This window comes from Penicillium verhagenii (assembly GCF_028828195.1).
Source record: "Penicillium verhagenii strain IBT 33310 chromosome Unknown utg000012l_segment0_segment0, whole genome shotgun sequence".
NCBI lineage: Eukaryota > Fungi > Ascomycota > Eurotiomycetes > Eurotiales > Aspergillaceae > Penicillium > Penicillium verhagenii.
In genome coordinates this window covers 1632570-1649009 of record NW_026643176.1, presented here as the reverse complement: position 1 = coordinate 1649009, position 16440 = coordinate 1632570, and the positions used below count along the sequence as shown (strand labels likewise).

The 16440-nt window shown below is 46.9% G+C and overlaps 5 protein-coding genes across 5 annotated transcripts; 3 read left to right on the top strand and 2 right to left on the bottom strand.

Moving 5' to 3' along the window:
* Positions 1-2726: 2726 nt before the first annotated feature.
* Positions 2727-3194, top strand: N7466_011271 (uncharacterized protein; the record flags this gene model as incomplete). The annotated part of the gene is made up of 1 exon (XM_057170660.1): positions 2727-3194. One exon carries the CDS (start codon positions 2727-2729, stop codon positions 3192-3194), a length of 468 nt encoding a protein of 155 aa, XP_057016392.1.
* Positions 3195-3951: 757 nt separating this feature from the next.
* Positions 3952-5585, bottom strand: N7466_011270 (uncharacterized protein; the record flags this gene model as incomplete). Its single annotated transcript, XM_057170659.1, has 8 exons — positions 3952-4054; positions 4120-4303; positions 4369-4447; positions 4523-4879; positions 4943-4975; positions 5223-5352; positions 5421-5468; positions 5530-5585. The coding sequence occupies 8 exons, from the start codon at positions 5583-5585 to the stop codon at positions 3952-3954; spliced, it is 990 nt and encodes a 329-aa protein (XP_057016391.1).
* A 2989-nt stretch (positions 5586-8574) lies between these two features.
* N7466_011269 (guanine nucleotide-binding protein subunit alpha) lies at positions 8575-9940 on the top strand (the record flags this gene model as incomplete). The annotated part of the gene is made up of 6 exons (XM_057170658.1): positions 8575-8701; positions 8764-9061; positions 9165-9293; positions 9356-9485; positions 9539-9777; positions 9841-9940. The coding sequence occupies 6 exons, from the start codon at positions 8575-8577 to the stop codon at positions 9938-9940; spliced, it is 1023 nt and encodes a 340-aa protein (XP_057016390.1).
* A 1644-nt stretch (positions 9941-11584) lies between these two features.
* Positions 11585-14671, top strand: N7466_011268 (glycogen/starch/alpha-glucan phosphorylase; the record flags this gene model as incomplete). The annotated part of the gene is made up of 8 exons (XM_057170657.1): positions 11585-11757; positions 11828-11840; positions 11904-11939; positions 12006-12067; positions 12137-12240; positions 12302-12379; positions 12431-14196; positions 14264-14671. The coding sequence occupies 8 exons, from the start codon at positions 11585-11587 to the stop codon at positions 14669-14671; spliced, it is 2640 nt and encodes an 879-aa protein (XP_057016389.1).
* Positions 14672-15058: 387 nt separating this feature from the next.
* Positions 15059-16192, bottom strand: N7466_011267 (Pdp3-interacting factor 1; the record flags this gene model as incomplete). Its single annotated transcript, XM_057170656.1, has 3 exons — positions 15059-15610; positions 15706-16031; positions 16114-16192. The coding sequence occupies 3 exons, from the start codon at positions 16190-16192 to the stop codon at positions 15059-15061; spliced, it is 957 nt and encodes a 318-aa protein (XP_057016388.1).
* Between the last annotated feature and the right edge of the window lie 248 nt (positions 16193-16440).

Below are 16440 nucleotides of genomic sequence, written 5' to 3'. Positions count from 1 at the left end.
CTCGTATGCTTTGATCTGCCATTCCAAGTATTGGGGAGAAATTCTTCCCTTGATCTCTCAACTTCCTCCAGGAGTGGATCATTGACGTCCGGATAAAGGGTCAAGTATTTGAGGTAATCCTTTTTGCGAATCCATGTCTCGAAAAGACCCAGTGGATTTTCCGAAAGCTGCACATGTGTGTACTTAGCAATTGGAAGAAAGGAAGGACGGTTGAAGAACAGCAGGCGTTCCATACAGAACATACTCGCTTTTGTATTCCAGTGAGGAATCTCCGTTTCTTCCTCCATACAGCATGGAATGTACCATGGGGCTAACCTTGTCGACAAGTGCTGAGAATTCTCTTGAATCTATCTGGGAGGTCCAACGCTGAACCATCACCGGTATTTAGGATCTTCGGCGCGGGCAAAGAGGATATCGGATATCACTTTGGGATCCTTTTTCTTTTCGATGGATCGGGCATACACTCCAGCCATGGGAGCCTGAGTCCTAATTTTAAGCCACCTCGTGCTCCTGAGCCGGTCTCATCGAGCGTCCAGCGCGCTTGTCGTAATATGGGAGGCCGTTTCTCAGAAATATCCAATTTAGCCTCGACCCATCATCCTCAATGAATGCTTCGAGATGGACTCTTACCCTCCAAGCACAATTGTCCATCTTGAAGCTTTCTCGTTTAGATTCTTGTTCTTCTTGGCCAGCCGTTCGAACAGAGTCCTCTCCACAAATAGCTCCGCTTTTTCATTGTCTTGATTCTTCAACAGAAAGGACGGGAAATATAGCAAATCCAGGGATTTCACTCGGACGTATTGGGCAGGTAATCCCTGGTGCGTCCAGAAAAATCCATCTTTGAAGCTGCCCACTTCAATCCACGCAGCGGCTTTCATCCGGAAATTCCAGTTATGTAACACCAGATCGATGTATGAAAGAACAAATATAAGAAATCTAATCTCACTGTTCAGCTTATATTTGTCTGCAGTAGAACTTTCAGATTGATCAATTTAGGCTGCCGCCTAGTTCACCAGTCAATTGTAGATCCATGATTGAGGTGGTCCTCCAAGGTCAAGACTAAATCAACGAGTACCTTGACTTTTAAATGAGCATTCCATTTGAAGATCTAGGTCTAAAATTGTATCCACTCATGAGATTGGAATATAAATGATATCCAACTTGGCATCCAATCGGTCACTCCAAGACTGAGAGTGGCCAAATGTAGGTCGAAACGGGATAGAGCCTCTGACAGGCGAGAGTTCATAGATGTGTAATTCAAGATGACAATATCCTCCCCCAAGTAGTATAATGAGCTTCAGATTGAATGGGCAGAAGGTCACCGGTGTGTAAGAAGTTAGGAACCCCTAACTTTGAGCATCTTTTATAGGGTAAAACAAAGCGACAGCTGGCAAAAACCATAAGTTGTAGAGCAATATCGTAAGAAATTGAGCTTACTGGCTTTTCTCCACTCTCGATGAACTGAAGAAACTGCCTAGGTCTTCTAGCACAATGCCCAAACTTCAATGTTGTTCCTAGTCCGTAGCTATCAGTGGATAATGACAGAAATGTTATTATCAACTATGGCCTTGAAATGCCTATCACTATTTGAACTCACAGTTCCATCACAGGGACTAACAACATCAATCATATGTTCAAAATCAAATGTTGATACAGGGGCAAATTGATGGTTTACTCAAATCTTGACTCTCAAGGGTGGGGCCGCCCTCGGCTTAGGTAGCCAGGCTCGGCCCGAAACGCTGCTTTCTTCAATGGCGGTTCCACCCATGTGCAGTCCCCCCTTTGCCCCCCCAAAAAAAGTCAATAGTGTTGTGCCACCGGAAAATACTCGGTCAGCCGTAGTATTTTTAACTAACACTTGACAAATTCAATTTGTCAAGTGTTGCTATTTTCACTGATGTTGCAGCGGGGTGCATGAGCGGCTAAGCAAGCCGGCGACCCCGGCTGGAATTTCTTGGCTCCCTTCTGCCAGCTCCTACCTTAAAATCCATCAACCAACGCTTAAACTTACTGTTCAAATCCCGCAGTACGTACTCACTTTCCAAGGAGTCCCGCTGTCTCAGGAATCAAACTGTCCAGGTGGCCATGTTCACTTCGGAGAAGCCGAAAAACAAGAACGTCATTCAGCTCGGGTATAATGCTCCCAGATTCCAGTTGCGAAGGGAGATATGCTCCGCTGCCCCCATTATTAAGGAGCAGTGACTTCAAATGTTGAAGTCAAAGTGCCAGCCCGAAAATTCCCCGGTCATACGCTTTGCTCTCTAGGCCATCTTGCCTAATCGTTTTTGTTCATTGAGGCCTTCAAGATGGGTGAATATACGGATGAGATGGCTCAAAAGGCGCTCAACGCCATGGCCACCGCGTCTTCTATCACCCAGGCGTGAGGCTATTGCTACCTTACCGCTTTGGACTGCCTCATTCCAGTCACGAAACCAGTCTCAGGCTAAATCCCTATGAACCAGGACAAATCCCTGGGCCCCCATCTGGAGGTCATCCGAGACAAATACCAGGACGCAATAAAGTTCCCTAAGCCTGCCGACGAGAAATACCAGACTGAGTCTAACAGACACACTGACGGTATCACGGGCAACGCCACGAAAGAGGAATCAAGCAACCATCTTCCTGCAGAGGCGTGTAGCATACCAGCTTGGAGACGGATATCCAAGATCCCAAATAAATGATACAGGAAAAGATATCCAGAGCATTCTCGGGCCCAAGTGCACTGGATGCCGACGGAAAGACAATCGACGAGCAAGAGCTGCTGCACAACCCCGGCCTTTTTCTTCCCCACAAAGGGCAGCTGCACCAAGCCCTCGCCCTGGACCCGCATCTCAGCTAGGGTCTCGCAGTCGCAGGCCGAGTCGACAAATGCCAGCAAAGAAACAGCCAGCAGCTTCGCAGCGCGGTCCCGAGAGTCTGCACGGGTACCTGGCGAGAACAGGGCGGTTCCGTCGCAGTATGCGGGATCCCCGTCGCACAGCACTGCATTTGTGGTTGCTTGGAATATTGAGCTTGAGTTCAGCGGCGATACGCTGGGTGCAGGAGCTTTTGCCGGAATTACCGAAGCCCAAGGACTGCCGACAGCGAGTAGGCTTGAGGCTGTTAAGGTGCAGACTCAGTTGAATACTTCTATCATCTATGTATGCCGGCTGTTGTACCCAGGGGCCAGGGCCAATGGCAGTGTGGAAGTCTAGAGGAATGGTGGAGACTGAGCGCCGATTTATCTCCTAATTGATCAAACCAGCTGATCAATTGATCTATATCACTGATACGCTTAAATTTTCCACGTTTTGTAGCTGTTCGACATAGCTTAATGTACATACAATAAAAGCAATTAAGTCGGATGGCGGGCGTCAATTGATCCTTCATCCCTGGTATAACTTAAGGGCATCAATTGATGGGACAATATAAACTTCCAAGATTTTAAGATACTAGATTCCTGCACTAATGGGGTTGGCATTTACCCAGGTAGATGCCCAGGTGTTGTGTTGCATATACAACATTTGAATCCGTGCAAAGTTTGAGGCTAGACATCTAAGCGAATCATAGTAGATTGAGAGTTATCTCAATATTGATTTACTTGGATGTAGTCTCACATCGTAATACTTTATTAAAGGTGCAATTACTTGACTCGACTGAAACAGGTATTTTCCAAGTCAACCAGTCGGACAACGCTTAATTCATCCCATGATTTCGCCCCTCCCTAATCACCAACCAACCCGTTCTTGATGACGCCGAAGTAGGTATGGACAATGGCTTCCAAACTGATGGCAGGCCACACGAGGAAAAAGAAACGGAAAAAAGCAAGAAAGATTAAAGTAAAATCACGCCAAATTTGCATAGAAATCCCAAGTGTATGGATCAGGCTTCAAGCCTATGAGAACCCAAGACAGAAAACATAATGAATAGATGAAACAAAGATGAAAACGAGTATCCCCCCTTAATAGTCCCTTATGCGAAAGCCTGCGGTGGTGGCTGCACTCCACCAGCGACGAGGGCCTGACCCGCCTCGGTGTTTTGTTCGATGTTATGGAAATCGAGGATTTCGGAGTACCTGTTTATTAAACCCATCTGTCAGCAAAAATATATACGCATGGAAATTTTGGACGCGCCACCTACATCATGATTTTCCAGGTATCCACGGGCAAGTCCGCATCGTTAAATGACCAATCGAACTTCTCTTGAGCGACCGGCTCATCTGTGGGGTCATGGTAGGGAGCAAGGTATTCGTGCGCCAGCGCTTCTCCAGCTCGGATTCGTGTCTTCGGGTCAAAGACCAACATTCGCTCAAGCAAGTCCACGGCTGTAGAATGATGTTAGTGGTTATTCGACATTTTAAAAGTTGAGCAAAGTGAGGTGGAGACGGACCGTCGGAATCGGCACCCCGGAACTTCAGGGCCAGATTTTGACGCTCGCGTTTCGGGAGGGACTTGACAAAGCGCAAGGTCTACGTTCATTGTAATCGTTAGCCAAAAGAAATCCTCAAATTTTCTGGTCGCAGGGCAAATTTGGATAAACTCACGTTTTCGCTGCAAATGGTTTGAATCACATCATCCGGAGGAGTGCCCAGCAGCTCGGTGATAATGGAAAATTGGTTGACGTGGTCCTTTCCTGGGAAAAGTGGCTTTCCCTCCAGCATTTCGGCGAAAATGCAGCCTGCGCTCCAAATGTCCACCTCAACGTCATACTTCTGCCAGGTGAGCATGATCTCGGGGGCTCGGTAGTACCGTGTGGAGACATAGCCAGTCATCTGCGGGTCCTGAATTCGCGCGAGACCAAAGTCGCAGATCTTCAGATCGCAGTTTTCGTTGATGAGAATGTTGCTAGGCTTGAGGTCTCGGTGAACCACACCGGCGGAGTGGACATATTTCAAGCCACGCTTTTTCCAGTCGTTAGTGGCGTTGCGCACAATTTTTGGGGAAACCAAGAAAGTGCAACTTACCAGAATCTGGTAAAGGAAGTACTGGATGAACTGCTTTTCAGGGGCCGAGAAGTCAGAAGGCGGTGCAGATCAGTTCCCAAGAGCTCGGTGACGAAATAACTGTAATAGTTTAGTATGGAGTAATTTTGTGATATACTGGTGTAACATGATCGAAATTAGGAGACGCACATGTCTTCGAGTGGGGAGATAAAAATATCGCTCAGGCTGATAATCTATGGGGAATTGTCAGTACGCACGCGCGCGCTCCGGGAACCCCGCGAGTCGGGAGGGGTCAGCCTACATTCTCGTGACGGAGATGCTTGAGCAGCTTCAGCTCGCGGTAGGTGCGCTTGGACAGTACGGGAGTACTGAAGGGCTTCATGATTTTCTTGACTGCCACAGGCTGGTCGGTCAATTGGTCTCGCGCAGAGCTATTTGAAGACATTTGAAATTAGCGACGAGATCAGCGCAAAGTGCATGATATAGAAGATGAACGTACCAGACCAGCCCGAAGGCTCCCATGCCCACCGGTTGCAAATCCGTATACCTAAGAAAATTAGCTACCGCGATGGAATTTCTCTTGGCTCTCAGGCCTGGGTGATGCCCACCGGCTAGTGATTTCAAAGGTGGTACCAAAGATCTGGGACCGCACGAATTCCGCCATGTTGTCGGGTGGAGGGGATTCAAACAGTAAACAGAGAGATTTTGAAGTTTAAGAGAGACAGAAACAGCACAAAAGCAAAAAAGATGATCGAGAAGAGAAAGGGGCGGTAGTGGGCTGGTAGAAAGTGGTGTGGGGAAAGGGCCCTTCAGCGAAGCAGAAAACAAGGCCGATGACGTTCGCGATGGTGGCAGGCAGGTTTCTTGGTGGCTGACTCAGCTGGGGAACACCGATCTTTGAGAAAACACGCTTTTTTGATTTTTTTCCCCTCGAACTTATCATCTACTGATGGATAATAGTTCTAAGTATAGCTTTATTCCTTTTAATCTACTTATACCTATTTTACCCGATTTTATCCTGTCCCTGAATACGAAGTGCTCTATGGACCTTGGGTTTTTCAACGGAGGGTTGTGTGCCCTGTTTCCCTGTTTCCAGATTTGTTCCTCCACCAACCACGCGGCCAGGGCCAGACCGGTCCAATGATCCGTGATTTCAATTCCCTTTGATAAGTGACTGCTTGGTTATAGGCTATATATACAATCCGTGGAGATGTAGATCTATGGGGGTTGATGAGATGAGAAGGTGAGGAACAAGAAAAAAAAATTAATAAAAATAAATAAAAATAAAAATAAAAATAACATTTGAAAATAAAAGACCGTTAAAGATTCAAGATCTTCATTCTTTAATAATCTTTGGAAACCCGAATTTAGCGGCTTACGGTTCTTAAGAAATGCCGCGTTTAGCCTTGTCCTTTAGCACCTGCTGCGTTGTGCGGCTGCCATTCGTTTGGTATCTTTGTTGAGGCTTGGGCCCCCTTTCCAAGGTTGGCTTTCCCCTCATTAGATATGCTTAGTACACTTCAGTACTGCCAATCTTCACATAGTAGCTTCAGTCTCTATTGAAATGTTGCATATGTTGCAGATTGACGAGCACCTAATCCAATCTAGACAGATTCCATACTTGAAGCACTTGAGAATGATCAGGAACAATGTGTTCAAGATCCTGGACAATATTGTTGACACTTTCACTCTTGGAGGGCTCAAGAGAATCACTTTTGTTGTCTCAGATAAATGACCCGACATCTGGGCACCTGGGGTGGACTTCGGGTAGTTCGTCCACGGGTAACGGGTACAAATGCACAGTGAGTATATGTAGTGGGCATTTTCATGTATGTTCATTTGAATCAATCTATTTGATTGATACATTCTAAAAGCAATTTTTTTGACAAAAGATAGCGCCCAGGTGCCATATATATCTTGGTGGCCACCTATATATATTTAAGTACCCGACATCTGGAGCGTTAATCTCGATAAAAAGTTGAATTTTAAAGTTATAACCTTAGGTGAAAAGAAAGTCAATAATCAAAACTTGAAAACAGGAAAGCAGCGTTTAAAATGATCAAAGAATTCAAATGTGTTTCCGAGAATAAATTTTGGAAACATTTGAATCGAGAAAATCAACGGTGATTTCAAGCAGTCGAGGTGACATGTGAAACCAAGAACACACTACTGCACGAAACAAAGGCATTTCTTATGGGGCTGTACTTGAGAAATGTTTCATGCCCAAAAAGAGGGGGCATCTCGCGAGCTTAGGGCGAGTGAGATCTCGGACATAAATATCGACGATCGTCTGCTACTGTAGGTACCACGCCTACACCGCAACCTAGAGACCGTTTAATTCGGTATTGAAATGTTGACTATGTACTAGTAGTATATGGATCGACTTGAATGATTCAGATGTTCAGATGCTTCTTGACTCTCTCAATGTTATCCTTTGTAAATGTCTCATCTTTTGAGCTCTTTGCTTTTTTTTTAATTCTTTCTTTTCTTGTCATTGTTCCATGTATGCTTGTCATGTCAGAACGTGCCAAGTGCAACGTGCGCCAGTGCACGTGATATCCACCTGAGGCCATAATTACTCAACGTAACTGGAGCGATACCTTAATACCGATTTGCTTTCCCCCCATGTGCGTCACGACTCTCCACTCCAAGCTCCGGTGGGTTTTCGATACGAGCTGTCCACGAGGCATAGTACATTACCGAGTACGGAGTACAACGGAGCCTCAACATCCCATCAGTTTTGGTTCAATTTTCTTTTTACATATTTTGATTTTTTTATAATTGAATTGCCTGTATACAAGAATCAAGTCTAGCTTATTCTGAGATGCATCATGCATGAAAATCAGTCAGCCTCAAATCTGTAAAATATTTGGTTCATAGCTCGCCCCTCGTCCAGTATGTGAAGTGACCCTGACACGGCCCCCAGTGAAAGAATAAAGCCGCTTTTTCTTTCCCTTTTTTTTCAATCAAATTTTCACTAAGAAAAGGAGAAAACGTTTGAAAATTACATTGGCCCCAAGTAAACTCTATGCGTACAAGTTACAACGAATTAGCGGGAAAAAAAGGAATTAGAAGTAATCTTAGTGGTAAGAAAACTCAAAAAAGAGGGCGTAATTACGGGCAAAACGGCGTAAGACTCACGTTTCTTACCCCCATAATTCCCTCCTGGCATCTCCACTCACCCCAGCATGACGATGGTCGCACTGACTTGACATCTTTCCCTATAACCTCCTCTCACTTACCCTTGACCTACTGACAATATACACCAACGCCACCAGACAATAACCATCGACAATTCCGATCCCCTCTCCCCCACCACTCACCCAAACCATATACCGACATCTCGGACTCGCTGGCTCACCGCGAAACTTTCGTCTGTCGCAAGTCCACCGAAACCCTTTCAACGTTCAAAACCCCCGCCTTACCTACCTTCACCAAATTTCACTGCCGAAGAAACCCCCTTTATCGCCACTGAGCCTTCTCCTACCAGTTTTAGGACTGCGCTGCATCTCTCCCTTTCCGTTTGTGGCGGGACTCTCCTCCAACCAACCCAAGGCTTCGGCCATCCCGGCTGACACCGATCGCTCCCGCGCGCGGTGTACGTGGTCTTTCTCATCCCTGCTGGTCTGGGATTGTGAGAACCACTCGTAACCATGGGTGCATGCTTTAGCGGCGAAGTCGCGGGGGACGCGGAACAGAAGAAGAAAAGCCAGTTGATCGACCGGAAGCTCGAGGAAGACTCCAGGCGGTTACGCAGGGAATGCAAGATCCTTTTGCTTGGTAGGTGATCACTCGTTGGCCAGCTATGTAATCAATCGGATTGACTGACGTTCGAATCACAGGCTCTGGCGAGAGTGGAAAATCCACCATTGTCAAGCAGATGAAAATTATTCACCAGAATGGCTACACTGTGGAGGAGCTGGCTCTGTATCGCTTGACCGTCTACAAGAATCTCCTCGATTGCGCCAAGGCTCTCATCGAGGGATACCGTCTCTTTAACCTCGAACCGTCTAGCCAAAAGGTTCAGGATTACCTCACCTTCCTGGACGAATATCATGTCGACGCAGATCCCAATATGCCGTTGGATTCTAAAGTGGAGACGCCGTGGCTTACCTATGGAATGATCCGTGCACGTCAACGGTTTTGGAACGCCAGAATGAGTTTTATCTCATGGATTCGGCGCCATAGTATGCTCTCACCTTGGCCTTTTGCGTTCAAATTTCAAACGCTAACCCAGATCTAGCTTTTTCGACGAAGCGAAGCGGATAACATCACCGGACTACATCCCCGACGTATCAGATGTCCTTCGAGCAAGAACCAAGACCACAGGTATCTACGAGACAAGATTTACCATGGGTCAATTAAGCATACAGTATGTGAATGCTAGATATCGCTCCCCCCTCCCCCTTTCACAATCGCTAACGGCCCGTGCAGCATGTTCGATGTGGGTGGCCAGCGCAGCGAACGCAAGAAGTGGATTCACTGCTTCGAGAATGTCACATCTATCATTTTCTGTGTCGCTTTGAGTGAATACGATCAGATGTTGCTAGAAGAAAGCAATCAAGTAAGACAACTGAATTCAATATTTATACGCGATGGTACTGACACTATATTTAGAATCGCATGATGGAGAGCTTAGTTCTCTTCGACTCTGTGGTCAACTCTCGATGGTTCATGCGAACAAGTATCATTTTGTTCCTGAACAAAGTCGATCTATTCCGGCAAAAACTTCCCCGGTCTCCCCTGAGTAATTATTTCCCTGACTATTCTGGTGGAAATGATGTGAATCGTGCGGCGAAGTATCTTCTTTGGCGATTCAACCAAGTGAATCGAGCACACCTCAACCTATATCCACAGTGAGTTTACCAGCCAACTTGTCCCAATCGGAGACCATTTTCTAATGCCAGTCTCAATTCCAGCCTTACCCAAGCAACCGACACCACCAATATCCGACTGGTTTTCGCGGCTGTCAAGGAAACAATTCTACAGAATGCCCTGAAGGATTCAGGTATTCTATAATTGACATGCAACCTACATTCATCCCGGCCTTTCATATCTCCCCCCAAGTTCTCCCACAACTGGAAGAACATTTCTACTCAACCGGCCTTCTCATCTTATCTTCTATACTTACGATCAACCATACCCCCGACATTCGACCCTTCATTTTCTCGCTTTTGGCTTCGATTCAGTTACAGGCGTTTACGGTGCAACTTCATCCTAGGATATTATTCCAGGCGCTGATTAATGATACCCCCATTTTGGTATCTACGAGGAGGTTCTCGGTTTTCTTCCTCGAGACAGATCTGTGGGTTATAGGATCTCAGGCGTCGCTGGAATAGGCTATTTTTAACCTCTCTCCTGTTACTTATTATTCTTTTGTGATTTGGATCTTTCTTTTTTTTTTTTTACAAGTTCAACCCCGAACAAGGGTCTTTTTTGCCTCCAAAAGTCAATGGCGTACCCCCTCTCGGTAGTGCCACTGCCATACTTCTGACCCTTGATTCAATTCTTTTTTTAACCGTTCCTGGGGATCGAAATGAGTATTTGACATACTGTGATCCACTATCTTGATATTGCCACATCTGTTTTTTTTCCAGCCTACCTGATGCATAGTATGGCGGATTGGCTTTTTCATATCTTTGTTTTTTTTTTATCTCCTGGCTGTGTCTGCTGAGCTCAAATTTCCAATGCGTTGCAGCAATCAACGCCTTCGAGCGATTTGATGCATGATGTTTTATCTACCTGAACTATATGTACCCTTTGGTCGCTTCAGCGGTAAGCGGATTGAACCTACTATTCAAGGACCGTTTCATATCTTTCGAAATAAACATGGGGATCTTCGTTCTCTTGGATACATTGTGGTTGCCTTATATAACATGACTGTTCAACCCTTGCGATTGATAGTAGCCCCATCCTCCTGAAAATTTGCATGAAAACTATATGGATGCAAACCAAGTTGTAAGAAGAAAGGGAGATTGTCAAATGGAGACCTTTGGAAAATGGTACTTTTGGAGATTTGTCAACCTAGTATAACCGAAGGATCAGGAAACAGGAAGTAAAATGCAGCCCTATCAAATAGTACCACATCGCGGAAAAGGAAGCTAGCACGTCAACGGGTCATAGATTCTTTCATATCCAGGACCCGAAAATACGCCAAACCTCAAACCTGCTGATTTTAGCATCCAATGCACACGAGTGGCATGATGTGAGACGGGATGCATACTAACTAAAGTGCATACTGTGAAAGCAAGGCAAAAGTAGCAGCACGGACCGCGAGGAAAGAGCGATGTACTCGAGCCTGATAGGATCCAGACTCAAGTGGTTCCCCACCAGAGCTATACATCTGACGTATAAACTCCCACGATTTACAGCGGGGAAAGAACTTACGACTGCGGAGTGCATGTTCCTTCCAAGCCAAGAAAGAAGAGTTACTATAGTGACCCTGGTAAAATCCGCATTGAGCGATGTTCGCTCGGACGACTTTTCGTATCCTGCACTTCCGAAACCCAACCCCTCTCAAAACCCAAGGTGTGACCATGCACTCCCCTCTTTCCTCTCTTTTTCTTCTCTCTTTTTTTTCTCTTACCTTCAACTTGATCGGGGCCTTTACCTGAATCTTGCCTGATTTTGGAATTTCCTCTTCTTTTTTTCATCTTGTTCATCATGTCGGAAGCTCGTCGTGAACGTCGCCCTTCCGTTGGTGCGCCCATTGCAGACCTCCAAGGTCCTGTTGGACCGGGATTTAGTCGCCCGAAGCACAAGCGTACTCCTACCGGCTTTGGTGCCGCCGATATTAAGAGTGTGGAAGCCAGTATTCCTGAGCCGCTACGAGAGGCGTGAGTCGTTTCTCCTTCTAGTGGTGATTAGCTTGCCCTGATGCTGACTTGAGAGCTCTCTCGCGTGAAGATGGCTCGAAAATGTAAGTTCACACAGTTACAGCTTGTGGTGAGGTCATTGAATATAAGCTCACATACCTTAACAGTCCGTTTCTGAGTTCACGACCAAAGAGGAATTCCAGGTGGGTCCCCCCGAAGAAGGAGCTGGTTGCTGGATGCATTCCAAACTGACCATACATATCTTATAGAAAGAACTCGTGCGCCATATTGAGACAACGCTGGCTCGCTCCATGTACAATTGCGATGAACAGTACGTATCTTTGTAATTCGTGGGGTCCACTTTCGGGATTTGGATTGCTTACTGGGGTCTGGTTGGCAGTGCCGCGTACTCGGGAACGGCCCTTGCATTTCGGGATCGACTCATTATTGAGTGGAACCGAACTCAGCAGCGTCAGACGCTGGCTGATCAGAAGAGAGTTTACTGTAAGCTTCCAAGCATTGTACTCATATCGGGGTTTGTGATGATGACTGACCTTTGCGGTAGATCTCTCTCTGGAGTTTTTGATGGGCCGTGCCTTGGACAATGCTATGCTTAATGTAGGCCAGAAAGAGGCCGCCCAAGGTTCGTGATGCTGAAACCTTGCTATGGAGAAAGCCACTGACTCTTTGACAGAGGGGTTGAAGGATCTTGGTTTCCGGGTCGAAGACGTCATCAGTCAGGAACATGATGCGGCTCTGGGAAATGGTGGTCTTGGGCGCTTGGCGGCTTGCTTCCTGGATAGTATGGCCACACTCAACTATCCGGCTTGGGGATATGGACTGCGCTACCGTTACGGAATTTTCAAACAGGAAATTGTTGATGGATACCAAGTGGAGATTCCTGACTATTGGCTTGACAACAACCCCTGGGAATTCCCACGACACGAAATCACTGTTGACATCCAATTTTACGGAACCGTCCGCAAGTACCAAGGTGAAAGTGGAAAGTTAGAGCACTCCTGGGAAGATGGAGAGATCGTCCGAGCAGTTGCGTACGACGTACCAATTCCCGGCTATGGCACCAAGACAACGAACAATCTTCGACTGTGGTCCAGCAAGGCCAGCTCTGGAGAGTTTGATTTCCAGAAATTCAATGCCGGTGACTATGAAAGCGCCGTGGCGGATCAACAGCGTGCCGAGACTATCTCCGCTGTTCTCTACCCCAATGATAATCTGGAGCGAGGCAAAGAGCTTCGTCTGAAGCAGCAGTACTTCTGGTGCGCTGCATCTCTGCATGATATTGTCCGTCGATTCAAAAAGACCAAGCGAGCTTGGAGCGAATTCCCCGATCAGGTGGCCATCCAGCTCAATGACACTCACCCTACACTTGCTATTGTTGAGTTGCAACGCATCTTGATTGATATCGAGGGTCTGAGCTGGGATGAAGGCTGGAGTATTGTAACCAATACCTTTGGCTACACCAACCACACTGTTCTGCCAGAAGCTTTGGAGAAGTGGTCTGTTCCCTTACTTCAAAATTTGCTCCCAAGACATCTGCAGATTATCTACGATGTGAACCTTTACTTCTTGCAGACAGTCGAGAAGAAATTCCCCAATGATCGTGAGCTACTATCAAGAGTCTCCATCATTGAGGAATCTCACCCGCAGATGGTGCGGATGGCATACCTGGCCATCATTGGATCCCACAAGGTCAATGGTGTTGCTGAATTGCATTCCGACCTCCTCAAGTCGACTCTTTTCAAAGATTTTGTGGATATTTACGGACCTGATCGTTTCACAAATGTCACGAATGGCGTCACTCCTCGACGTTGGTTGCACCAGGCTAACCCGGCCCTGTCTGCCCTGATCGCAAAGAAGCTTGGTGGTCATGAGTTCTTGACAGACTTGACCCTTTTGGACAAGTTGGAAGCTTTTGTCGATGACAAGGAGTTCCGAGCTGAGTGGTCCCAAATCAAATCTCAGAACAAGCTGCGACTAGCCAGGTTCATCCAGGAGACCACTGGATATAAGGTGAATCCCAACTCTCTATTTGACGTTCAAGTTAAGCGAATCCACGAGTACAAGCGCCAGCAGCTCAACATTTTTGGAATCATTCACCGATACTTGAGCATCAAAGCGATGTCGCCTGAAGAGAAGAAGAAAGTGGTTCCTCGTGTTTCCATTATCGGTGGTAAGGCTGCTCCAGGTTACTGGATGGCCAAGACAATTATTCACCTTGTGAACAAGGTTTCGTCTGTGGTCAATCGTGATCCGGACATTGGAGACCTGTTGAAGGTCATCTTTATTGAGGACTACAATGTCAGCAAGGCGGAGATTATCTGCCCGGCCTCCGATATCAGCGAACATATCTCCACTGCCGGAACGGAAGGTAGTGGTACAAGCAACATGAAGTTCGTGATGAATGGAGGTTTGATCATCGGCACTTGCGATGGAGCCAATGTGAGTCGTTGTTCAACCTATCAAGCTAATCGAAGAAAAGCAAACTAATCTTTAAATCCCTTTCTAGATCGAAATCACCCGTGAGATTGGCGAGCAGAACATTTTCCTCTTTGGAAACCTTGCCGAAGACGTGGAAGAACTCCGCCATCGCCACGTCTACGGCGACTTCCAGGTTGACCCTCAGCTTGCAAAGGTCTTCGACGCCATCAAGGGCGGCATGTTCGGTGATGCAAAGGACTTCTCAGCCCTGTCTTCATCCATCGAAGAACACGGTGACTACTATCTTGTCTCTGACGACTTCAACTCCTACATCACCACCCACGAGATGGTTGATGAGGCGTTCCAGAAGCAGGATGAGTGGCTTGCCAAGTCCATCACTAGCGTCGCGCGCATGGGATTCTTCTCGACGGATCGCGTTATCAACGAGTACGCAGATAGTATCTGGAACGTTGAGCCTCTCGTTGTCGAGAAATAGTCCCATCTGCGCTTCTTTTCGTGTTCATTTTTAATTAATAGTCTGTGCCTGTCATACGTGCTATGTGCTTTCATCGTTGTCGCGTTCATTGCATTTTCAATCGAGAACATTCTTAAACCAGCAATTGATTTTCAAGGTTCAAATTTCAAAGCTTTCTTCTCGGCCCTGGAGGGCTTCCGTTGATAGGTATAGACTGCACATATTTTTTGGTATGTATTGACTTTGTAGAGTGAATTTATTATAACCAAACTATGTGTGTAATATTTGAATATCTATCGCCATAACGACTTCTATCCCATAAAAAAAGAAAAACTTTCGTACACCATTAAATCATCCACCCAAAGAGAGAAAAAAGAAGAAAAAGAGACGGAGAAAGAGAAAGAGACCCTATACAGCAACAGGCTCCACCACCTCCTCAATAGTTCCAGGCTTGGACTCCGAGAAAGTCTCCGGCCAAAGGAACATCTTCTCCTCATTCGAAGGCGTAGCAGCAGCCATAAGCGTCGGCACCGCCTCCTTGCTCGAAATCCGTCTCCAAAGATTAGCCCGCGGGTTATACCGCACGGGCTTTCCAACACCGCCCGTCTTCGCCTGATCCTCCGCGCTAAGCTTCTCAATATCGCGCTTGATATCCGCAAAAGTGTCGAACGGCGTGTACGTAATGCCGTGCTCAATGCAGTACTCTTCCAGCCGCAGACCGCGGCGCGCGAAGAGAACGTCCGCCTCGCGCGCGGCCGCCAGGTCCGAGACGCCGTCGCCGATGAAGACGATGAGCGGCATTTCGTTAGGCTCGCATTCGGCTTGCGCGGCGATTCGCGCTTCGTTCACGGATTGGGCCTTGTCGTGGCCTAGTTCTGTGTCGTGGCGCCAGATGGGCTTCCATTCTGAGCCGTCGGGTTTGATGGTTGCGTCGTTTGCGACGATGTCGATTGTGGAGGACTGGAAAGGGTGGTGGTGTTAGTTTGAATGATTTTTGTGGTGGGGGGAGGGGTTCTTTTCGCTGGGAAAAGGGTGGGAATAGGAAGTGAACGTACCTGCTCTTCACCAAGATACGTATCCAATACTCTGCGCAGAATAGGCTTGAGTCCTGCGCTGATCACGTTGAAGGGGAATCCGTTCGCGATGCAGTATTGGTGGAATTCACGGAAGCCCGGGTCCATTTCGATGGTCTTTTCCATTACGACGAAGCCGTCGTCGAAGGGGACGTGCAGGGATGCCCACATGTCTTCTGAGACTTCGCGGAAGCTTCGTGTGCCATTTTTTAATTCCTCCTCGAGTTTGGCGCGGGCTTCGGTGCCGCAGCCGTGGTTGTCGACCAGGATGTGGCCTGTATCTTGCATGCAGATTGTACCGTCAAAGTCTATAGATACCAGGGAGAGATTGTTAGTTTTTTTTTCTTGGACTCTAGATGTATTTTAGCATGTCGGAATCTGGATGCTTACCGGAAAAGATAATGATCTTTCTCTTCTGACTGTTGTTCGCAGCCGGAGCTGGATGGGGATTGAAGTTGGCGTTGGTCATTGTCAATTGGCCGTCTATCAATGCGAAATCGCGAGATGATTGTTTTAAAGGATATTGTTATGAAGAAAGAGAAAGTTCAGGAGGGTAAGATTAGGATAGATATATGGACGTCTGAAAAGTTTCCAACGTGAAAAAAAGCCACGATGCGCTTCACATTCCTGGTTTTCGTGGCGAACCAGAACAAGATAAGGCATTGGATGACGTAGGGAGTCTTATAGTGGGGTCTGTGAGTTTTGGCCTTTGTGGGG